At 38.9% G+C, this 26,119-nt stretch overlaps 1 protein-coding gene across 2 annotated transcripts in view; it reads right to left on the reverse strand.

The window, feature by feature from the left end:
* Positions 1–2,098: 2,098 nt before the first annotated feature.
* The window catches only part of BBS2 (Bardet-Biedl syndrome 2), a 36,857-nt gene continuing 12,836 nt past the window's right edge, over positions 2,099–26,119 (reverse strand). For both annotated transcript variants that reach the window (XM_055364291.2, XM_004057670.5), the window contains exons 6-17: positions 23,801–23,905; positions 23,631–23,717; positions 20,353–20,488; positions 19,997–20,136; positions 19,037–19,181; positions 18,535–18,706; positions 17,461–17,590; positions 16,121–16,252; positions 15,432–15,569; positions 14,659–14,771; positions 3,303–3,451; positions 2,099–2,579 (exon numbers count right to left, since the gene is read on the reverse strand). In XM_055364291.2, the coding sequence (XP_055220266.2) occupies positions 2,473–2,579; positions 3,303–3,451; positions 14,659–14,771; positions 15,432–15,569; positions 16,121–16,252; positions 17,461–17,590; positions 18,535–18,706; positions 19,037–19,181; positions 19,997–20,136; positions 20,353–20,488; positions 23,631–23,717; positions 23,801–23,905 (1,554 nt within the window). In that variant the 3' untranslated portion in view covers positions 2,099–2,472. The remainder of the gene's footprint in view (positions 2,580–3,302; positions 3,452–14,658; positions 14,772–15,431; positions 15,570–16,120; positions 16,253–17,460; positions 17,591–18,534; positions 18,707–19,036; positions 19,182–19,996; positions 20,137–20,352; positions 20,489–23,630; positions 23,718–23,800; positions 23,906–26,119) is intronic.

The following is a 26,119-nucleotide window of genomic DNA, read 5'->3' on the forward strand; positions in this document are numbered from 1 at the left end:
GTGACCTGAAAAGGAGGTTATCTATGCCTCAGTTTCCTCCTCTGTGAGGCACATTTATTTATGTATTTTTGTTTTGGAGATGGAGTCTCCCTCTGTCACCCAGGCTAGAGTGCAGTGGCATGATCTCGGCTCACAGCAACCTCTGTGTGAGGCAGATTTACGATGATACTTTACTACTTTGGAGATTGAAAATAATACAGTGTATGTGGATTATCTCTTGAGTTTACAGGTTGAAAATGAAAAACAAAAGTATTAGCATATTCTCATAATTAGGACTCCATAAGGCTTACATTTCAGATATAGGAGGGGCCATCATAAAGTGGCCACATCGAAATCAATAAAATTAATGTTTACTAACCTCAGGGAAATGCTCCACTTCCCCTAAACAGCTATTAAGATATTAAAACTAACTGAAGTTTCACTCATTAAACCAGTCCTGAAATCTACGTTAGGGCAAAATTTTTCCTAGGGAAGAGACTGCTAGCTATTGGCACAAATACCAGCGTTCCTACAGGCACACAGCTAGATTCCATCTCCCGGCCTCCCCTGCAGATGTGGTCATGTGACTCAATGGAATTCTGAGTGGAAATGATAGTGTGCTACTTTCAGACCACACTTTTAAAAGAAGAAGACATGTTTCCCTCTTACTCTCTTCTACTGGCTCAGCTATATGGTCATGCTCTGCTTAACAACAGCAGTACAGTCTGAGAAATGCATTGTTAGGCTATTTTGTCATCATGTGAACATTGTACAGTGTGCACTTATACACACCTAGATGGTATAGCCTACTCCACACCTAGGCTATACAGTATAGCCTGTTGTTCCTAGCTTACAAATCTGTACAGCATGGTACTATACTGAATACTGTAGGCAACTGTAACATAATGCTAAGTATTTGTGTAATTACATATATCTAAACACAAAGGTACAGTAAAAATACAGTATTATAATCTTATGGTGACCTAAACTTCATTATCTGGCACATGGCTGTAAATAACCACAAGGCCCTAGGACAGCCCTTGTCAAATAGTGTTCCAAGTGAGATAATAAAGCCCCACTGCCCTAAGACCTCCCTCCACTGTATGTATTGAATGTGAAACTAGTCACCCAAACCTTTTTCCTTAGGCTTAGTCCTTTAGTGAACTCAGGTAGAAAAGTTTGTCCTAGGGGATGACAGAGCCACGTGATTAAAGGAACCTGGGTCCCTGCATAACTATGGAGAAATCCTTACATAATAAATGAAAAATGAGTCATTATGATTTTGAGGTCTATTTGTTACAGCAGCTAACATTAGCCCAACAAAGTAATCACTCTAAATTGACTCTTCCTTAATGTAGATTTGTTGTTTGCACCCATCTTTCAGGGATTAAAAAGCACACAAATCCAAATATCCACATTTTTTTTTTTTTTTGAGACAGTTTTGCTCTTGTCACCCAGGCTGGAGTGCAGTGGTGCAATCTTGCTCACTGCAACCTCCACCTCCTGGGTTCAAGCAATTCTCCTGCCTCAGCCTTCTGCATAGCTGGGATTGTAGGTGTCCACCACCAAACCTGGCTAATTTTTTGTATTTTTAGTAGAGACCAGGTTTCATCATGTTGGCCAGGCTGGTCTCAAACTCCTGACCTCAGGGGATCCACCCGCCTTGGCCTCCCAAAGTGCTAGGATTATAGGTGTGAGCCACTGAGCTCAGCCCAAATTTTTTTTTTTTTTTTTTTTTTTTTTTTTTTTTTTTTTTTTTTTTTAAGATGGGAGTCTTGCTGTCGCCCAGACTGGAGTGCAGTGGTGCGATCTCGGCTCATTGCAACCTCTGCCACCCGGGTTCAAGCAATTCTCCTGCCTCAGCCTCCCAAGTAGCTTGGACTACAGGTGAGTGCCACCATGCCCAGCTAATTTTTTGTATTTTTAGTAGAGACGGGGTTTCACCGTGTTAGCCAGGATGGTCTCGATCTCCTGACCTTATGATCCGCCCGCCCTGGCCTCCCAAAGTGCTAGATTACAGGCATAAGCCCTGCGCCCAGCCCACATTTTTGTTTTTCTCTACAAAATAAAAATGGGCAATTCTGATTTGGTGGTGATTTTATAATCAATCAACACAAAGTTTAACATCTTTACATTTTAATGAAAAAGTAGATAATATATTTGAAAAGTACAAACTCAATTGCAATTTCAAGAAAAAAATATGTATTTATATACCATAAATAAGCAAGAATTGGACTCTGAAGCCCTAATACTTCAAAAGCATTCATCCTATTCCATAAAAACCTAGTATTATTCAGCAACAGTACTACTGATTTAAAAATAGAAAGCAAGTCTATCTTCACATGTAGTTCTTTGTCTTTAATTTGTACAACTCACCAAGGTTATTTTCATTCTTAGCACCCGGGGTTCACGAGGGTGTGATCCAAAGCAAACCAGCATAGGTTTTTAACAGAAAATCTTTGCCAGGAACTTCATGACCTGTATTTTCCTCTCCTATGAAGAAGCTGTCCCCACTCGCATGATTTTGAACAGTGTGTTGATGTTATTGCTTCGAATTGCATCCCGACAAGCAGTGATCACCTGGTTCTTTGGTTTTCCAACTGCATAAGAAGAAACATCAGGAACCAAAAGATTATGTTAGACATGAAATTATAAAATTAGAGGTCAGTTTTAAAACAACATAAAACCAGGAGGGAAAAGAGTTATACTTGAAATATGATCTTACCATTCCCTAAAAAAAATAACTTGGTGAGGGAATTATTGAAAAAACTGACTTAGAGACTATCTCAAACCTAGAAACCAACAGTCGGTTTTACAGAAAAGGATCAAAGCTCATAGTCACCTAGCAAAGATTATTTCTAAAGAAGTCAAAGCATCGACCCAAAACAGCAGAATTCAGGTATAAATCTCTGGCTATATTTCTGCTTCCTTGGGTTTATCCTATTGTTCTTTTTCTAAATTTTTAAGTTAGACACTTAGCATTAATTTTCAGTCTCTTTTTTGCTAATTGGGCCTTGATGGTTTTATTTATATATATATATGTTTATATATTTCCTTTGGGTTATATATAGTAGGTTTTTCTTTAGAGGATGCAGGAAGGTCTAAGAAAAGGAGCTGAAGGTTTTCTCTCCCTTTGAAGTCCGGAGACAAAAGCCAAACACTAGGCTGACTGACTGAAACATAAGTGACTGGTGCCAGCTCTGGAGTGTGAAAGGTATGCTACTTTCAGCCCCAATATGAATTATTGGATGCTACCACCATCTTCAATGAGTTCCACCAAAAACATTACAGATCAAAGTGCAGTGTTATGAAAAGAGACTTACCCCGCAGACGACCTGCTCTTTGAATTGCTTGATTTACTGCTTTGAGGTTTCCCAACAGCTCTGTGTGATTGTTACAGCGAATTTTATATCCATTTAGCAAGTCTCTATTAAGGTCATAGAGTTCCATATAACGACTCTTCATTGTTTTCCTGTGCAAATCAGTAGAAATTTGACATCATTTCATGTTGATATGGCAAGCTTAAGAAAAACTTGCAAACTTCTTAGACATACAAAGAAAAGACACCATTTTTAAGCTATATTTTCATTAAAATCGAGTAACTGCTAGTTTGCTTTGAAAATACGGATAAGTTCCATAAAAATATTCTTTTCCTTCCAAATAAACAAAAGACAAGTGGCTTTCCTTGGTTACTGGTCAATGGTTGATTTAGGTGGTTAAAAATTCTCAAGACCACTGTGCTGGGAGTAGGGACAAGTGAGCAAGGTGACAGCCCACCTTCCAAGTTTCAGATAGAATATTCATTAGACTAAAGTGGCCTGGTTGACAACTCAGCCTTGTATTTTATCAAAGGTTTAAAACAAAGTCATAAAATTAAAACAGAAATGAGATCTATACTACACAACAATGAAAATGACTAAAGAAAAATATAGCTGAAGATACCAAACGCTAGCAAAGATGTGGGACAACTGGAACTTTCATGCATTGTGGACAGAAATACAAAAAGCTGCAACTACTTTGACAGGTGATTTGGCAGTTTCTTATAAAGTTAAACACACAATGTATGACCCAGCAATCCCATTGTAAGGTATTTACCCAAGAGAAATGAAAACCTATGTCTATAAAAAAGTTGTATGCAAGTATTTACAGCAGCTTTATTCTACTCACCAAAGTCTGGAAACAACCCAATTATCCTCAGTTGGTGAACAGATAAACATCATATATCCATACAATGGAATACTATTCAGCAATAAAAAAGGAACTACAGATACATGCAGCAACATGGATGAATCTCTAAGACATTATGTAAGTGAATGAAGCCAGACTCAAAAGGATATATAGATATAGATACAGTATGATTCCATTTATATGGTATTTTGAAAAGGTTGAAACTACAGGAAAAGAAAGAAGATGAGTGGTTTCCAGGAACTGGAGGTTAGAAGAGGTATTGATACAAACAGTCACAAGAGTGATAGAAATATTCTTTTTTTTTTTTTTTTTTTTTTTTTGAGATGGAGTTTTGCTCTTGTTGCCCAGTAAGCTAGATGGAGTGCAATGGCACGATCTCAGATCACTGCAACCTCCACCTCCCGGGTTCAAGTGATTCTCCTGCCTCAGCCTCCTGAATAGGTGGGATTACAGGTACCCGCCACCACACCTGGCTAATTTTTTGTAGTTTTAGTAGAGACTGGGTTTCACCATGTTGGCCAGGCTGGTCTCGAACTCCTGGCTTCAAGTGATCCACCCACCTTGGCCTCCCAAAATGCTGGGATTACAAGCGTGAGCCACCCGGCCAGTGATAGAAATATCCTATATCTCGATTGTAGTACTAGCAACATGATTACATAAGTTTCTCAAAATTGATTAAACTGTAAACCTTAAAAGCATAAATTTTCTACATGTATGAGTTATTTATCAATTAATTTGATTAAAAAAAAAACAAATGTTGACATTTTGCAGTCAAATGCCTAAAGCCAGCAACCATTTTTGACTTAAGAGAGAGAGAGAGAGATAGAGAAACTAGGGACCCTACAGATAGTTGGCCAAAAAGAGCAAATATCTATCTCAATTTACAGATGATACAAGAATACATCTGGAAAAACTATAAGATAGTCAGTAAACGGCACATTATAAAATCAACAGATAAAAATCAGTGTTCATATGTACAAACACAAAACCATAATTATAGAATAAGATAATATAAACAATATTTACAATTATAAAATATTTCGTAATTGTCTAAAAATACAGAAAATACCTAAGCATAAACTTAAAATTGGTAACATCCAGTATCTACAAGAGTAAACCATGAAAGCACTCCAGAAAGACACAAAACATGGCATGAGCAAATATAAAGACATAGCATGTTCTTAGCTAGCAAGACCGAACATCACTGTAGCAGCGTCAGTTCTCCCTAAGTTAATACATTTAACATCATCTCAATTAAAATACCTATTTTTGTTACAGAGCTACAAAAATTGCTGATGAAATTCATTGGAAAGAACAAACAAGCACAAGTAGCTAGGAAAAACCATGAAAAAGAAAAGCAACAGGGGTTGGGGACGGGGCACCTACCCACACCAGATATTGAAACATACAAAACATCCATACATGAAAGAATGGCACCATCACTGGTAGTTGCCAGAGCTAAAGGGAAGGGAGAATAGGTAGTTACTGTTTAACGGGTACAGAGTTTCAGGTTTAAGAGATAAAGAATTATAGAGATGCTGGTGGTGGTGATGGTTACACATTATGAACGTATTTAATGCCACTGAACTGTACACTAAAAGTAGTATACAGTAGTTAAGATGGTAAATTTCACATTGTGTAGTTCACCATGAGTGGGAAAAAAACAAACTGTTCCTCCTCTGCTCCCACACCACAACAATCAACACAGAAGACTTCTGTCCTCAACTGTGTGGAGGTTTTTCCCACACACCAAGAAAACAATCAGTTCTATAGCAGACACCAGCTGGGTGTCCTCCAATTCCATTCCAACACGATTCCCCTGGAGACACTGTCAGTTCTCACAGATTAAGGGCTCAGTCCCACAAGACTGCCCGACTTCAGACACATATCACAAGTTCAGGCTGCCAGAATTTCTGACTGATCTGCTTCAAGTTAGGGTTCCCATGACCCCCTCTGTGGGTTTGATTAATTTACTAGAGCAGTACATAGAACCCAGGGAAACTTAATGGCATTTGCTAGTTTATTATAAAGGATATTACAAAGGATACAGATGAAGAGATGCATAGAACAAAGTATTAGGGAAGGCACTTGGAGCTTCCATGCCCTCCCCAGGTGCATCAACCTTCAGGAAACTCTGTGTGTTCAGATGTCTAGAAAATCTCTGAATGCTGTCCCTTTGGGTTTTGATGGAATCTTCATTATTTGGGCATGACTGACTAAACCACTGGCCATAGGTGATCAACTTAACTCTCAGCCCCTCTCCACTCCCTGGAGGTTGGGAGAGGGGTGGGCAGAAAGTCCCAATCCTCTAATCCTGCCTTGGTCGTTCCGGTGACTGACCCCTATCCTGAAGCTACCTAGGAGCTGCCAGCCATAAACCAATCAATAGCATACAAAAAGACATCACTTTGGAGATCCTAAGATTTTAGGAGTTATTATGTCAGGAAACAGGGTTGAAGATCAAATATATATTTCACAATATCACAATGAAATTTCTATTTTCTTTTTTAGAGATGGGGTCTTGCTATGTTGCCCAGGCTGGTCTTGAGCTCCTGGCCTCAAGCCATCCTCATGCCTCAACCTCCCAAAGCACTGGGATTACAGACATAAGCTACTGCACCCAGCCAAACATTAAAAAAAAAATGGCCAAGGCAAGAGGATGGCTTAACCTCAGGAGTTTGAGACTAGCCTGGGCAATATAGTGAGACCCTGTCTCTACCAAAAATAAAAAAAAATTAGCTGGGTGTGGTGGCACGTGCCTGTAGTCCCACCTACTCAGGAGGCTGAGGTAGGAGGATCCCTTGTACCTGGGAGGCCGAGGTTGCAGTGAGCTGTGATCACACCACTGTGCTCCAGCCTGGGCAACAGAGTAAGATTCTGTCTCAAAATAATTTTTTTTTAAAAAGAATGATATTGTCAAATGAAGTGACAAGTCAGACCAATGGAATAGTACAGAAAATCCAGAAATAGATTCAACTGTGTACAGAAATATGATATATGATAAGGGCAGTATCTGAAATCATTGTAAGCATGATGAACTTTAAAAGAAGTAGTATCAGGCTGGGCACAGTGGCTCACACCTGTAATCCCAGCACTTTGGGAGGCCGAGGTTGGTGGATCACCTGAGGTCAGGAGTTTGAGACCAGCCTGGCCAGCATGGTGAAACTCCATCTCTACTAAAAATACAAAAAAAATTAGCTGGGCATGGTGGCGCATGCCTGTAATCCCAGCTACTCGGGAGGCTGAAGCAGGAGAATGGCTTGAACCAGGAAGGCAGAGGTTGCAGTGAGCCAAGATAGCGCCATTGCACTCCAGCTTGGGCAACAAGAGCGAAACTCCATCTCAAAGAAAAAAAAAAAGTAGTAGTATTAAAATAATGCAATGTGGCCAGGCACAGTGGCTCACGCCTGAAATCCCAGCATTTTGACAGGCCAAGGCAGGTAGATCGCTTGAGCCCAGGAGTTCAAGACCAGTCTGGGCAACAGAGCGAGACCCTGGGTCTACACAAAAATTAGCTGGCTATGGTGGCACATGCCTGTAGTCCCAGCTACTCCAGCAGCTGAGGTGGGAGGATAACTTGAGCCCAGGAGATCGAGGCTGCTGTGAGCTGTGATCTCTCTGCACTCCAGCCTGGGTGACAGAGTGAGACCCTATCTCACACACACACACACGCACACACAAACACACACACACAAAAATAATAATAATATAATAATAATGTGATAGTCATAAGGAAAATGATAAAACTGAGTTTATTATTTATATGAACACCAGGATAAACTCCAACTGGAACAGAGACTTAATGTAAAAAAGCAAAATGTACAAGTACTAAAGGAAAACAGGTGAATTACTCTATACCCTGCACTTAAAGAAAACTTTTCTAACAGTAATTCAAAATGTAAAAGTATTAAGAAAATGTGGCTGGGCACAGTGGCTCACACCCGTAATCCCAGCACTTTGGGAGGCCAAGGCGGGCAGATCACCTGAGGTCAGGAGTTTGAGACCAGCCTGGCCAACATGGTGAAACCTCGTCTCTACTAAAAATACAAAAATCAGCCAGGTGTGGTAGCGCTACTTGGGAGGCTGAGGCAGGAGAATCACTTGAATCTGGGAGGCAGAGGTTGCAGTGAGCCGAGATCACGCCACTGCACTCCAGGCTGGGCAACAGAGTGAGGCTCTGTCTCAAAAATAAATAAATAAAGTATTAAGAAAATGACTTACATTTTCTTATTGTAGTCAAATTTTCTTATAATTTGACTACATACAAAATTTTAAAAGCTCTTACAAGGTAAAACCAACAGTAAAGCAAAATTTTTTTTTTTTTTTGAGATGGAGTCTCACTCTGTCAACCAGGCTGGAGGGCAGTGGTGTGATCTCAGCTCACTGCAACCTCCGCCTCCCGGGTTCACACCATTCTCCCGCCTCAGCCTCCCGAATAGCTGGGACTACAGGCGCCCGCCACCACGACCGGCTGATTTTTTGTATTTTTAGTAGAGACAGGGTTTCACCATGTTAGTCAGGATGGTCTCGATCTCCTGGCCTCATGATCCACCTGCCTCAGCCTCCCAAAGTGCTGGGATTACAGGCGTGAGCCACCGCGCCTGGCCCATTAAAGCAAAATTTTTTAAAAATCTAAGCAAAGGGAAAACCCAAATGACAAACTCCGGAAAACATATTTGCAACTCATATCACACATAAGAGATTAATATACCCACTATGGTTTGGATGTGGTTCGTCCCCGCCAAAACTCATGTTGAAGTTGAAATGCCAGCACAGCAGTGTTGGGAGGTGGGCCTAGTAGGGAGTGTTTGGGTCATGGGGGCAGATCCCTCATGAATAGATTAATGCCATTAATGCCATCTCTCAGGAGTGAGTTCTCGCTCATGCAGGAATGAAGTTCTCAAAAGAGCAGGTTGTTATAAAGTTAGGGCACCCCTCAGGCTTTGCCTCTTCACACATGTCCCCTTCTCCTTTGACCTTTTCTGCCATGTTTTGACTTCACACATGGCCCTCAACAGAAGTCAAGCGGATGCCAGTGCCATGTTTCTTGTAATTCCCAGCCTACAGACCCATAAGCTAAATCAACTTCTTTCCTTTATAAATTACCCATTCTCGGGTATTCTGTTATAGAGGCACAAAATGGACTAAAACAGTACCTGATATGTAAACAGACAGTTCACACAAAAAAGAAATGCAAATGGCCCTGAATTAAAACAACGAAAAATGCCCAATACTGAACATAATAAAGGGCTCCTACAACTCAACAGCAAAAAAAAAAAAAAAAAAAAAAAAAAAAAAAAAAAAACCACTAGTAATCCAATTAAAAAATGAGCTAGGGACTTGAATAGAAATTTCTCCAAACAAGAAAAACAAATGACCGACAGGTATATAAAAAGACGCTCAATGCCACTAGTCATCAGGGAAATGCAAATCAAAACCACAATGAAGTATCACCTTTGTCAGGATGACAATTATCAAAAAAAAGACAACAAGTGTTGGCAAGGATGTAGAGAAATTGGAACCCTTGTACACTGTTGATTACAATGCAAAATGGTGCAGCCACTATGGAAAACATTTAAATATTAAAAATTTAAATTTTTAATTTTTAATGATTAAATATTAAAAATTTAATCAAAAAATTAAAAATAGAACTACCATATATGATCTAGCAATCTCACTTCCGGGTATTTATCCAAATGAACTGAAGACAAGACCCGGAAGACCTATTAGCACTCCCATGTTCATCACCACACTATTTACAATAACCAACATGTGGAAAAAACATAAATGTTCATCAACAGGTGAATGGATAAAGAAAATTTAGTACATATAAACAATGGAACACTATTCAGTCTTAAAAGAGAGGGAAATTCTGCAATGTGTGACAACATGGACGAACTCTGAGGATGTTACACTGAGTGAAATAAGCCAGTCATAGAAGGACAAATATTATATATTTGCATGGAGTATCTAAAATAGTCAAATTCATAAAATCAAAGAGTAGAATGATAGTTGAAAGAGAGGAAGAAGAAATGGGAATTTGCTTACCAATAGTTTCAGTTAAGCAAGAAGAATCAGCTCTAAAGATGTGCTGTACAACACTGCACCTATAGTCAACGATAATGTATTATACACTTAAAAATGTGTTAAGAAGGTAGATCTGATGCTGTGGTCTTACCACAATAAAATAAAATTTAAAAAATTAAAATTAAAACTAAGAGACCATTTCTTATCCCCTGGAGTATGCCCACACACTCCACTGGCAAGGCTGAAGAGAAACAGGCAATCTCATACATTGCTTATGGGAATACAAAATGAGGTAACACTTATGGAGAATTTGACAAGACCTTGCAAAATTCTGTATGCATGTATCATTTACTGCAGTAATCCCACTTGTTAATAAGCCTTTTTCTCAAACTATCCTGGCAAAAATATAAAAAGATTTACGTAACAAAACTATTCACTTAAGCATTATCTACAGTAGCAAAAGAACAATCCAAATAGAGGAAACTGGCTGAAAAACAGCCAGAAAATGGAGTACTATGTAGCCGTAAAGACAAATGAGATGTATTTCTCTACACCATGGTGGAGAAATCTCCAAGATATATTTTAAATGTAAAAAGCAAGGTGGAGGCTGGACACAGTGGCTCACATCTGTAATCCCAGCACTTTGGGAGGCCAAGGTGGGAGGATCAGTAGATCCCATGAGTTCAAGACCAGCCCAGGCAACGTGGTGAGACCCTGTCTCTACAAAAAAATAAAAAATTAGCCGGGCTGGTGGCTCATGCCTTTAGTCCCATCTACTCAGGAGGCTGAGGTGAGATGATCCCTTGAGCCCGGGCGGTTGAAGCTGCAGTGAGCTGTGACTGCATCACTACATTCCAGCCTGGGTGACAGCAAGACCTTGTCTCAAAAAAAAAAAAAAAACCAAGGTGGAGAAAAAGATGTATACATACTATGACTTAATCTAAGACATGAAGAGGGGTGTGTGTGTATATATCTGTGTGTATCTGTGTATATATACGTAAATGTTCAACTGGTTGTTTATAGTAAAAGGGAGAGAACAGAATGAAGGTCACAGGAATGGAAAGTTAGACTTTTCTGTGCATGCCTGCCTGTCTTATAGATCTAACTTTGGAATCACAAAAAGGTTTTAGTAAATATGTAATAGAATTAAGCCAAAAAGGTAAAAATGCCAATCCTCCAAAACTGAGAGCAAAATAAAACAATGAACCTAACTCTCTATCAAATCTGTGGCATAACCAAAAGAGAAATAATCTCAAATGATTTTAAGATACAGTAATTTGACAGAAACTCCCTGCTGGGATATGCCCTAAAGACACAAAGAATTAACACACAAAAAATCTTAAACTGTTTTCAGCAATCATATTATTGATAACAACTTGGCTAATATTCTTAAATGTTGTGTCTGTGCTGTAAAATGAAGCAAATAGTTATGTTGATACTGATTGGAGCCATGATATTCCCCCACTTTTTTTTAAGAGATCTTGCTCTGTCATCCCAGGCTGGATTGCAGTGTCATGATCATAGCTCACTGCAGCCTCAAACTCCTAGGTTCCAGAGATCTTCTTACCTCTGCCTCCTGAGTAACTAGGACTACAGGCATGCACCACTATGCCCAGCTAATTTTTTTTTTTTTTTTTTTTTTTTTTTTTTTGCAGAGGCTGGGTCTCACTATGTTGCCCAAGCTGGTCTCGAATCCCTGGGCTCATGTGATCCTCCCACCTCGGCATCGCAAAGTGCTGGGATTACAAGTGTAAACTACTGTGCCCAGCCTGAAGCCATGATTTTCAATGTGAGAGAGAAGAGACGCAGTAATAAAATTGAAGAGCCTATATTCATAAATCTGAATGGTAAATAGTATGAACTCATATTTTCTCATTGAAAAAAAAATTTCCTAGCTCTACACATTGAAAAGGCCTAAAAACAATAATCAACCCAGTAGCAATGAACATCTTTAGTGGTCAGACCATGATCTCTAAATACCATTTCTCATGTAAAAGAACCAGGACTCGAGAGAAATGGCTGGTTCCATATGAAGACTGGGAAATGTACCAGATTAAGCCTGAAACATTTCATCATACAAGAAAACAAAGAACCAACCAAATTAATGGGACCATGTCCAAAGGCAACTGTATCCAACCTAAAGAGACTTCCATTGCCCACAGACTGGAAAATCTAGCCGTAAAAGGCCGGGCACGGTAGCTCACACCTGTAATCCCAGCACTTTGGGAGGCTGAGGTGGGCAGATCACGAGCTCAGGAGATCGAGACCATCCTGGTTAACACGGTGAAACCCTGTCTCTACTGAAAATACAAAAAATTAGCCGGGCTTGGTGGCGGGTGCCTGTAGTCCCAGCTACTCGGGAGGCTGAGGCAGGAGAATGGCATGAACCCAGGAGGCGGAGGTTGCAGTGAGCCGAGATTGCACCACTGCACTCCAGCCTGGGCGACAGAGCGAGACTCTGTCTCGAAAAAAAAAAAAAATAGCCATAAAAAATAATAATAACAGATATAAATTGAAACTCATTAAATATGTTCAAATACATGAGTATATAAGGACTTAAAAATCTCATTGGTCACCTAGTGCACGCTGGAGACCAACACATTATTTTAAAGCTGATAATGAAACTGTCTTTCCTGTACAAACTGTACCTCAGGGAACCAAATAATTCATTAATTCATGAGGGAACATTATTTTTCATAGCAGTATTTCAACTAATATATGAAGAAAAGAATAACAGAATTAGAATATCACTATTTTGCAAACCCCAAAAGAAATAATGAATCTAGGCAATGATCATCAATGGCTGATAATATCATAAAAAGAAACAATCAAAAATTGCATGCTTCCTCATGGAAGTAAACAACACTACTCACGAAGTATTCTTGCCAAAATTTGAAATTGAATCTAATCAAGCCTCCAGATCTACCATTATCTTTCTACATAGGGGACAGAAGAATAATACTAAACATTACCACAAGGATACCACCAGCAAAATCCAAAATGGCACCCCACAGGAGAAGGAGAGAAGAGACTGAGTGGGCAAGCAAAAGTGTGGATTAAAAGATTAAAAGATTTCCAGCCAAATCCAATGTATGGACTTTGATTTGGATTTTGATTTGAGCAAGCCAACTTAAAACACACATGTCCACATTTATAAGACAACTGGGAACATCTAAACAGATGAGGTATTTGTAATATTAAGCAATTATTGTAAATTTTTCTAAGTGTGATATGGCATTGTGGTTTTTATACAGATGTGTGTATATATGTGTGTGTGTGTGTGTATATATATATATATATATGTATATATATATATGATATTGAAAGGCCCTTTGTCTGAAATAGTTGTGGCTAGAATTACACAATGTCCAAAATTTGCCTCAAAATTATCTAGTGCCTGGGAGGGAAAGAGGGTGAGTGTAGAGATGAAAAAAGATCAGTCTTTAGTTGATAACTGTTGAAGTTGGGTGGGTGGTATATATGAAATCATTATATTTAAGTACTTTTGTATGTGTTTGAAATTTTCAACAATACAACTATTTTAAAAACCATTTACCTCTGAGCAAAACCATTATAATTATTTGCCAATAATTCAGGCCTCTCAGGAAAAAACACAAGCAGCACTCTGAGTGAACTCTTGCCCCTAATATATACACATAAATTTCATCTATAATTTGTTAACTATTTTACTGAATTTTTTTCAGTACATTTTATTGGCAAGGTAAATTTGGCATCCTAGCAAGCACCAAGGAAGACCTGTACATACTTAACTTTTTTATTGTAAAATGTTACATATTCAGAAAAATTCACAGAATATTTAATGAAGTTAAACAAGACATCAGACAGGAAGTTTCCCAATGTGTTTTTTCTGAACATAATCCCTCCTTCTCTAGGAGAAAATACTATCTTATATGATAATCTCTTCCCTGAATTTGTATTTTTATTTATTGCATGTTTCCCAAACTATAGTTTACTCTTTTCTCTAACTATACACATGGATACATTTTATAGTCTTTTAAGTCTGTCTTCTTTCAGTGTCCATTATGCTTATCCGATTTTTCCTTGCTCTTATGTGTCATGGAGATTCATGTGCTCTCACTGCTGTGTAGTATTCCATTGCATGAATATATCACAATTCATCCACTGTCGCTACACTGTTCATGCTAATTTGGATCGTTTCCACTTTGAGATTTTTATAAACAATGCCTTTACAAATATTCTTATATAAATATCCTGGTTTATAAGCATACATATAACTAAGCTGTAACTTTCCCTAAGCTATAAACCAGGAATAGAATTGCTGGGTCATAGAGGACATGCATTTTCAACTTTACTGATAATGCCAAGTTATTTTCCAAAGTCACTGTAACAATTTATACTTCTACTGGTAACATTTGAGAGTTGCTATTCCATACTGCTCACATTTTTAACCCTGCACCTGTACTAACCATGACAAATACTCACATGTCCCTCATCAGACGAGCATCCTCAGCTCCGACCAGCAAACTTCGGATCAAATTAGAATGATCAGCCATATCAGCACTGAGCTTCTGATGCACTGAATGATATTCATCCACCTGGAGACCATGAACATTCAGGAATGAAAAAGGCCTCACAAACTTCTTGAACCCAGACAAATGAAAAGACACTATTTACCAGATACAGAGACCCCCTTCTTTCCCCTGTTCGCTTATACCAATTAAGCTACTTCCCGTTATTTCATCTCTGTCTCAACAAGTTAACTCATCTGTGCTGCCTCCAATTTCAACAGGACACTCCATGTGAATCTTCCCCATGCTTTAGCACCAGGAGCTCCCACAACACACATATTAATATTTTAGGGATTTGCTATGGGAATATTGTATACTTTGGGGCCAATCAGAATCATCTTTATTTTGCTCTTTTATCTTGAATTTGGGTTTTTGGAAAGACCCAAACTGAAGACCAAAGCAGATACTACAAATAAGATGAAGAGCTAACAAAGGAAAATGTTAATATTCAAATGCATCACTTTAAACCAAACAAAGCAAGCATGGTGCTCAAGAGCTAAACACTTCCTTTCATAAAATAAATCCTTAAGTAGTAAACTCTCCAATACTAGTTCAATTTTTACTTCAAGAATTGCAAAAATTCTTGAAAACATCACTATAACATAAGTACATTTGTAGTACCATTAATCTCCTCAAATATTATTAGACTACCACATTCTCACAAATGCATCTACCGCATTCCCTCACCTTAACTAGCACCTTTCGTAATTCCTCAAAATAGATAGGAAAATCCGCTTCTACTTGAAGGTCTTCAATAGCAAAAAATGATGCCATTGACTGGATGATATCACCAGCCAAATCAATATCATCAGTATTTATAGTGATCTACCCAGAGAAAAAATAGACAAGTTTAGCATCCTCAGATGTTAGACAAACTTAGCTAAAATAGTACCTGAATTTCCCCATACTCAACAAAATTATTGTGCATATATTTATATGCAGTGTTGAAAAAGGAAAGTTTAGCTCTCAAAGAAATTACAAACTGCATTATTTCCAGCAGCTAGCTAAAAGGTAAATCCTCTGACCTTAGAAATTAAATGACAAAATCATCCAAACATTGAAAATGTTTTTGTTGACCTCTGTATTCCCAATTCTTTCCAAATTAGACAAGGAAGAGATGAAGGGAAGGAGGCAGAAAACATCTATTCCAGATTATACCCCAGTGTCTAAAACGGTAACACTAACAGACTAAGTTAAACCATGTGAAAAAAATAAAACATGTGGTTTTATGACCTTGACATTGATGTCCCCCACCTCACTTTGGACTGAATGGTAAACACCACATGAGAAATCTATGCCCCTCTCATTCCATGGTCTAAGTGTTTGAATAAATAAATTCAAAAAAGAAATCTATGCCCCATGATATTAAACATTACCTCTCCACTAAGTTTTATTTTTATATGCAGGTGGCCACCATTCCGTAAAGATGTGAAACACACTTGAAATGGAGCATTCTGAATGTGAGTGTCTTCTGGTAACAGAAAGTTCTGACCGAGCCATACAACAACCTTGAAAATGAACACAATGAAATGACCTCCATTTTTAAGGTACAGACATTCTTTTTTTTAATGTGCCTCTAGATATGAAGGTACAGCCATTCTTGAGGGAAGAGTTCTCCTTCTTTCTAGTTTTACTGCTTTGTTGAGAAAAAAAAAAAAAAGAATTATACTTCATCCCACACCAAGAAAATACTAACACACTAGTCACACTCCCTTTTCTCACCTCACCTATGCTCTTAAGTAACATTCATAATTATGCCTGGCCCCACAGCAGACATGATTTCACAGCATCTTCTACTTAGACATAGTCTTATATGCAATGTACAAATGATTCAGGTATGATGCTGATTCTGTTACACAACAGCTCTTCTGTGGGTATAACCTGGACAATGTAGCATGCTTAAAACCATTCCATTCTATTCTTTAAGAAATGTAAAATGAAGTATACATGGGCAAACACCACAGATATATCCACACAATAAGGAAAATATAAGTTTTAATGTTAATAGCAGTAACACCATGCAGTGGCTTGCAACACAGGTTCCACATGAGAACCACCCATGAGGCCTTCTGGAAGGGCCCACCTATAGAGTCTGTGGTTCCACAGGCCAGGCAGGGGCCTGAGAATCTACATGATTAAAAAGTCCCACCAAGAATTCCAAAGCCCAGCCAAGGTTAAAGTCCACTGGTATTAGTCCTTTCAAATGTACAAGGTGCTACTGTTACACCAATCATGTAATCCTCGGGCCCCCGCAATAAGGTGGGTAAGATTATCCTTACTTATTAGATAAGAAAACTGAGGCTCACACTGGTGAGGGGAATTCCCCAAGATCACTAAGAATTTAATGAGTCGTAGCACTTAAAGCCAAAAACGTTCTTAGCTCCAAGTCCCACTCTCTTTTCATCTTGCTGCAGGTTCCTCTTGAAATACTACACTAGGACAACCACACTAAGACCATAACGGAAAGAGAGGAATTAAACACTGGTAAGAACGCACCAATAACTGAGGATTGCTCAGATGCTTTTTCAAAGTGAGAGAAGGTATTTTAGCAATATTTTTATTACAGGTTACAAGCCACCCCCAAGTTAGAGAATTCTTTCATATCATATTTACTGCTACCAATATAACACATTAATGTAATTTTCCCTTTCTATGAAATAACATCTAAAGGATTCTATTGTGTAAAAGCATTGAAAGAGAAAAGCGAGATACTCACCCTCTGTGCCCGTTCTGCAATGGTAAAGTTAACATAACTGATTGGCTCACTGGCAGGGTCCAGGCTGGTCAGCGCATACATGGAGAATCGAGGGAGCTGTCTTGTCAATTCAAATACATGAAACTGGGTGCTATGGCCAATCAATGAAACACAAGAGAATTGTTTTGTATAGAATGTTCTTTCAAAATGCAAGGCCCAGAAAATAAAGCCACTTCTGGGTCATCAATTGATATTTAAGGGTTTCACTTAAGAAGGAACCCCCAAAACACTTGAGGGTTAAAGTACTACAGTAATATATTAGGTTTGGGATTTAAAGACAGCATGAGTCTACATATATACCTGCATGCACTAAAGGTTTAAAATATCATAAAGGGGATGTAAAAAGTATCTTATCTTCCACAAATAGAGCAGTTTTTCTTCATTAGCTGAGGTTCTGTATGACTGTAATATAAAGGTGCATCCTAACTCTTGTAGTTTTAGTGGCCCAAACTACAAATTGACAAATCATCAATTAAACATTTTGTGATTATGAGATCACCTGACTAAAAACATAAAATAATGATCTTAGCCGGGCGTGGTGGCTCATGCCTGTAATCCCAGCACTTTCGGAAGCCAAGGCGGGTGGATCACCTGAGGTCAGGAGTTCAAGACCAGCCTGGCCAACATGGTGAACTCCTGTCTCTACTAAAAATACAAAAATTAGCTGGGCGTGGTGGTGGGCACCTGTGGTCCCAGTACTCAGGAGGCTGAGGCAGAAGAATTGCTTGAACCCAGGAGGTAGAGGTTGCAGTGAACCGAGATTGCCCCACTGTACTCCAGCCTGGGCGACAAAGCTAGAATCTGTCTCAAAAAAAAAAAAAAAAAGAACCATCTTAAACTTACATATCAGTTTTTCCATTTTCTTTTTACAGGTTTCAAACTGAGGAAATAAAAGGTCATGAGAAACTTTGGGTAGATAGAACCATTAAATGGTTTCTCAGGCCCCCAAGAATCCACTGGGCATATGGAAAATTTATACATCTTGCCCTCCTCTAAGTGCTGTCCTGAAATGAACTGTGACTTGCAAAGGGTCACCTGCTTCTGTAACCCACGAATGCCTTCAAGTGCAGATCCACAGGGACATCTTTGGGAGGCACAATAGGGATGCAGATGGAACTGGAGAGGTTGTGAATGCTGGGATGTACCACGTGGCTTTCACCTGTAAAAATTCCCTCTGCAAAAATCAATACTGCTCGGATGATGGTGTCTGCAGGGAAGAGTAAAAACAGTTTAAGAACAACCCCAACTTTGGGAAGCCGAGGTGGGCGGATCACGAGGTCAGGAGGTCGAGACCATCTTGGCTAACACGGTGAAACCCTATCTCTACTAAAAATACAAAAAATTAGCTGGGCGTGGTGGTGGGTGCCTGTAGTCCCAGCTACTTGGGAGGCTGAGGCAGGAGAATGGCATGAACCCGGGAGGCAGAGCTTGCAGTGAGCCAAGACAGAGGAAGACTCTGTCTCAAAAAAAAAAAAAAAAAGAATGACTCCAAGATAGCACAGGTGCCTCTAAATACCAGCTGTGAGTACTGTCTTACCATTAGAAGTGGAAATGCGTAATTCTGTATGAGCAGTTTGGGTCTCATTCCCCAGGCTGACTGAGAGCGTGGTGTGGAGCCTGGTATTGGCTGGGATTATGCCCCGATGCCCATCGGCCTCGTTCAGTGGACTGGCCAATTCAGCCTGCAAAACACCCCACCCATTTCCTACTCAGTCACCAAAACACTGAACTAATATCAATTTTAAATAATATTGCTATTCAGCTTCAAAAGACAGCGCCTCCAGCATATTATTATTATTATAGTAATCTGATTCTTTAGAATTCAGAGAACTCACCTCATTAGTGCTCCCTTGCTCTATCTGGCCCTGTGGGAAAATACCCTTGCCTCTTTCTATGGGTATGGTCCACTGTATCCCACCATGACTTTAACATTTTTGAAGTATTGTTCTTTTAAAGTAAGCAAACAAATTCCCTTGGTACATCAAATTCAAATACAGTAATGCATTACAGGACAAATTAAAGGAATATTTCAGCCAGTTTGCTGTATGCACACACACAGTTTTTACAGTTGTCAGTTTTTAATATGTTCTTGAAAAAGATAAAAGACATTCTATATTGTTCTTGCCTTTTGTCACTTAGTAAGACAACAGATATCCTTCCATATCAGTCCAAGTATTCATTATTTGAGCTGCTTAATATTCCTTAGCACATACTCCCTACTGCTGACGAACATCTAAGTTGCTTCCAGCTGTTTTCACTGCTATAAATAAATAGTGCTGCAGGAAATGTCCTTAAACAATCAGGAAAACATTTCCACAGTTTAACTACCTGGAAATGAAATTTCAAGATGAAAGCATATATCCCCTCTCAATTCTGACACTGGCAAAAAGGCCACACCCTGGCAATGACACTCTCATTCTTCCATATTTGCTGATCCTCCCGGTCAGTCTCAACATTTCAGCCTCCATTACCTGGTCACATTAGGACCTACACCTACCTTGGCATTTTCCTCATAGTTACGGAGTTCCAGCAACAGATTCTGCTTCTTCTGACTCAGCTCTCGGATCAGGTCCTGCTCTGCACTGGTGTCCATGAGGTTCCCCCTCATCTCAGCCGTGCCAGGCAGGTAGCCCCGGACTGAACAGAAGGAAAAAACCCCAAGTATAACCAGGTATACTTTTAGGTCATCAATTACCTGCTCTTAAAAACAAAAACCGAAGTTCTCCCCAACTTTGGTGAATTTATTAGAACTACAGGATCTCGGTACAAATACTTCAGGTGAAATTTCCTGATATTTTGACCCAATCAAATGGAAAATGTGACTTTTTAAGGATTTTTCTCATCCCAATTTACTTTCCCCATCCACTGAGCAGCAGATTAACTGTATGTGGCCATCCATCCGGTAATCTCCCTCTACCACACCGGCAATTGCAGAAGAAAAATTGTCCTTAAAGATGACCTCCCCGGTTCGGTCACTTCGAGCATCAACCTACAAATAAAATACAAATTTAAAAGTTGCTTATGCTACATGTTTAAAAACCATAAAATTTAAAAATAAAAATCAGCTTTAAAGGTCATTTAGTCTAGCAGTTTTCAAGAGTATTCTATGAAGCCCTACGACTTCTCAGGAGATACCTATGACTGCTGGGGCCAAGAGGGACCCTAAAGAGCCTCAACCAGCTGTGCTTCCTTCTTTTTAAATAAAAGCTGTTTTTCATATTGGCCTTCACACCATGCTTCATTTGAAGAAACGGGTCTGCTAAGAGCCAGTACATATAGCACACGCAGCACAGTGCAAAAGGGCATGGGCTTAATGGCCAAACCGCTCAGCTTCAGAATCTAGCTCTGCCACATACTATCCACGGCATCTTGCAAGTTTCTTAACCATTCTGTGCTTGGTCTTTCCATCTGGGGATCAATAACCAGAACATGGAGAAATTAACAGTACTATATCTCATTGGGTACTGAGGCCTAATGAAGTTAACATATATCAACAGGGCCTGACACACAGAAGTACGTAATAAATGTTAGCTCTATATAAAAATTGTATCTTTATTATATATAAATGTATAAAGTATGTTGAATCTGAAGTTCAGAAACTACGGAGTTAGCCCAGTCTTCCACCATGCAACCTTTTACAACAACCCTGTTAAGAGTTCCTCTTCCACATAAAAACTATTCAGATACTTTAGAGAGCTCTCCTATCCTCTAAGTCTCCCATTTCCAAGAGAGAGAACAAATAAATAAATAAATGATCAGAAACAAATGCATCTCAAAAGTGATAATAAGTGACCATCACTTAAAATGAAGATTATGAGGCCGGGCACAGTGGCTCACGCCTGTAATCCCAGCACTTTGCGAGGCCGAGGCAGGCGGATCACGAGGTCAGGAAATCGAGACCATTCTGGCTAACATGGTGAAACCCTGTCTGTACTAAAAATACAAAAAATTAGCTGGGTGTGGTGGTACGCACCTGTAGTCCCAGCTACTAGGGAGGCTGAGGCAGGAGAATCGCTTGAACCCGGGAGGCAGAGGTTGCAGTGAGCCAAGATTGCGCCACTGCACTCCAGCCTGGGTGACAAAGCGAGACTCCAGTCTCAAAAAAAAAAAAAAAAAGATGATTATGTTCCAGGCAAGGACACAGGTATTATCAACAAAAGGCTAGCTACAGAAAATCTAGCACAGCAATCATTTTGATGACCAATGCTACTCACTAGTTTTGTCTTTTCATAAACAATCTTCTGGGCAAAACTTTGCAACCAAAACATAAAGTAATTTAGGTTACAGCCTACCCCTTGTCTACAGTATATCACTGTCAAGTATTAATGCTATTAATAACATCATGGAAGCCTGAAAATTATGAATGCTAAAGCCTGTGAAAGAACAAATGACCTGCATTTTTAACAAAGCACATTAATGTAGCCCTCTAACTCAGACTGACCTGAACTTGCTTCTTTCTAGTTAAAGCCTAGCTACCTAATGGCTTCCACCACTGCATTTCCACAATATTTAGCAAATAAGAAGGCTCATTTGCTAACTAAGAAGCAGGACTACAAATTAATATTTCTGTGGATATTCTGACCTTTTGCTTAATCCAACTGGGAGGTTTTACCCTGAAAGGAAAGGATGGCCCTCCAACTCATCAAATGACATACAAAAGACAAAGTTAATTGTCTAGCAGCACTTATTTAATATTTTCACACCTGTATTCACAAGTTGGATCTGTATATTTCCTTTTTGTATATTTCTGTTAAATGTAGATAATCGGTTTTTCCACTTATATAACTTTCTTATCTTTTTCATGCTCAGGAACAGATTACATAATAGAAATCCCTTAAAATTTCAAAAGCATTTAACTATAAAAACATCTAGGTCAAGAATTATATTTCAAGGTAACCTGACAAGTTTTCAAGTCTAGTAGTTTTCTAATTCTTAAGTCAGTCATAATAATTTATATTCCCTCAAAATACGATCCACTGCTATGATCTGAATGTTTTTGCCCCCACAAATTCCTATGCTGAATCCTATTAGCCAAGGTAATGAATGGTATTGGCAAGTAGAGCTTGTGAGAGGTGATTAGGTCATAAGGGCAGAGCCCCCATGAACAGGATTAGTGCCCTATAAAAGAAGGCCCAGAGAGATCCCTTGCCCCTTCCACCCTGTAAGGCTCCTATGAGGAAGTGGTCCCTCACCAGACACTGAAACTGCCAACACCTTGATGGGGGCTTCCCAGCCTCCAGAACTATAAGAAATAAATTTCTGTTGTTTATAAGCCACCCACCCTATAGTATTTTGTTACAGCAACCCAAACCAACTAAGACATCCATTTCACAGACTTTCATATTTCTTAATAAGCAACTATACAGTCTTATAATTTTTAGTACCCATACTAATGACAAAACTAAGTGGAGAAGCAGAAACCAACATAACAGCTTTTTAGAATCCATTCTTCACGTAACACCAAAGGAATGCTTACAAGGTGCTAGAGAAAAGTAAAGATAAATCAAAGAAAAAAAGATACGAATTTGCTGATCCCCTTCAGGCAATCCAACACTGACAGACAAGAAAGCGAGGGCAAATGGTATCCATGGAGATCTGGCAGCTACCTAGGCAGCTTCTAAGAAGACAATCCTGACTTGCCAAAAGACTGTAAAGAATTCTGATTTGAAGTTAAAAAAGGAAAGCAAGCAAAAGGATTTTATTTTAAAGTTATAGCTCAGAAAACAATATGCTAACATGATTCTTCCCATTAGTGCTAAGTTTTCAGGCAGTTTTGAAGATGTATTGGAAAAGAGCTATTCAAACAATTCCTTAAAACTCTTTTTTTACTGTTGTACTACCTAGAATCAATCTGGCTGATGGATTCTCAGCACTTCAAATAAGAGATTTAGACAGAATCTCCCCGAAGATTTCCCACAAACACCGCTTGTAAGACTTACACTCTCTCACTGTGCAGCTCTTGACAATGATAGCAGGAAGAATGTGTCAAGATTATTAAGTTAAATGTAAAAACATTGCCAAGGAACGAACTGAAGTTTACATCCCAATGTTACTGTTCTAAGTCCTACAGCCAATACACCTTGGACAATTACTACTCTGAATTATACCTGAACTTTGCTATTCAAACTTACCTTCCCATTGGACCAACCAGTTATCAGTTCATTCACTCCATCAGAATTAAGGTCAAAAGCATGAATGCTCATAGCATGATTTTTCGACTGAAAAAGAATTTTAATAATTAGCACAGAAGTCTCACAATAATTATCAAGTGCCTGAATATCAAAGGCTAAATTATACTAACTTTAATTCTCCAGTATCGGGATGTTTTGTCATAAACTCCAACTGTGCCATTGGAAAGGGCATAACCAAATCGACTGCCATACATGGGACAAAGAGAGGTGACTATCTGCAAAACAATCCACAAAAACACAACATCTTTTCATTAAGACTCAGTTTACTGTCAAGTACGGCTTTATAAGACTTCACACTCCTTGTTACAACTATGTTAAAATTAGATTTAAAAGCGCTTCCAATCCATTAGTGGGGAATGTATTCCTCTTCTCTACGATACATGTCATCTACTTCAGAGTTGTATAATCAGATTTAAATAAACTCACAGGGTTTGGTGTTTTAGAGCAACCTTATGTGGCAAGTTTCAGAAAATTATTTTTAAAAAACACATGAAAACTGAAGGACTAAGGAAAACATAAGCTAACTACACAAGATCGAGAATATGCATATACAATAGATATTATATATGTTCACCCAAGAGGCTTTAATGATTATTACTTAACTTATAACATCCTACAGTCTCAATTTTTAAAAGACTTATAACAATCCACAATTGAATATCTTACTTCATGTATACACTTTTCTTTCTATGACATAATTTGTTTGCTAGAGGTAAAAGAAAGAACACATAATCCTTTGAAAAGTAAAAACCCAGGCACATGGATTTGTGTAGTATATAACAATATACAGAATGCATATATGATACAGAAATATTTATAGGACTGTTCAAGGATTTGACATCCTTAAAAGGATAAAATTTTAGGTACTGAACAAAACTTTGCTTTAAAGTTAAAACCAAAGCTTAACGATATCCATGATCCTGCAGATCTACTTTCTAATTCTGTTCCTAATACAAGAGATATTAAGAAATAAATTGTATAAAGCAGAGAATAGTTATATAATTTCCTTTACACCTACAGCTTTTCTACAAAACCACCCACTTCACTTAACTATGAATACAAAGTGCTGTGTAGGATTCCAGAATTATTTAGCTCAAGGCATCCTTCTGACAATACTTCATACTGTTCAACTGCCAAATGAATCATGATTTTGCTGATCTGGGAAATGATATTTGAACTAGGAGCAAAACCTAACAAAGAGAACAGGAAAATGGCCCTGCAAATGAACAATGTTATGAAGTCCATATTTTCATAAATTTAGCCCCAGATTCCTCAGCTCTTTTACTGCTTCCTTAGTTCACCAGTTTCTTCCTTTTGTGGACTAGAAGATCAACAAGTCCCCTCAAATCCCTAACTCTATTCCAGGTTCTTGTCCTCTTTTCTAGGATTTAGGAAAGAGATGTTTCAAAGAATTCAGTCTCCTCAAATCTAATATTAACAAGCAATAAAAACCCAACAAAATCTGAATGATTCCCATCAAAGGAGAAAAGATTTACCACAAATTAGAATGAAAGGGATATGAGAATTCGGGACACAGCATCTATCAGCCAGGGATTCTCAAGTTGTTTTTTCTGGTGGTGGGGGAGGTTGCAAACCCCTTTAAGAATGTAATGAAGGCTCCGGGCCCTCTCTTCAGAAAGCACATATAAGCACATACACACAAAACAGACTCCCGGGCCAGGCATGGTGGCTCATGCCTGTAATCCCAACACTTTGGGAGGCTGAGGCGGGTGGATCACCTGAGGTCAGGAGTTCAAGACCAGTCTGGCCAACATGACGAAACCCCATCTCTACTAAAAATACAAAAACTAGCTGGGCGTGGTGGCGGGTGCCTGTAATCCCAGCTACTCAGGAGGCTGAGGCAGGAGAATCACTTGAACCTGGGAGGCGGAGGTTGCAGTGAGCCAAGATCACGCCACTGCACTCCAGCCTGGGCGACAAGAGCGAAACTCCATCTCAAAAAAATAATAAAATAAAAAACAGACTCCTTGTATAAACACACATCCTCAGACTGCTCCTTTTGGCACCCATTTCTCCTCTTCATTTCTTCTCTGTCCACAACTATCATCTTACATCATGATAACTGTGAATATATGAAAAGTACAGTAGGACTAAATAAAAACTGATGACTCTTGCTATAGGATAACTTAGTTAAAAATCATTGGTAGCACTGTATATCAATGTGTAGGTTTTGCTTTTCATCTCCTTTTATAGTTAGGAGAAAAGAAATCTGACCTTCTTAGACAGCTTTTATGAGTGACATGAAGCAAGTAATTTAAAGACAAGTGGCCAAGGTCAGTTTTGAGACTAGTGCCCTCGAGCTTTTCTGATACAGACTCCTAAATACCACATAACTAAATTTTGCAGAATCCCACCATTCTGATCTCTAAGACTCTCTTTTACTGGTTTCTTTCTGTCCACTTACAACG

Source organism: Gorilla gorilla, chromosome 18, assembly GCF_029281585.2.
Source record: "Gorilla gorilla gorilla isolate KB3781 chromosome 18, NHGRI_mGorGor1-v2.1_pri, whole genome shotgun sequence".
Taxonomy (NCBI): Eukaryota; Metazoa; Chordata; class Mammalia; order Primates; family Hominidae; genus Gorilla; species Gorilla gorilla.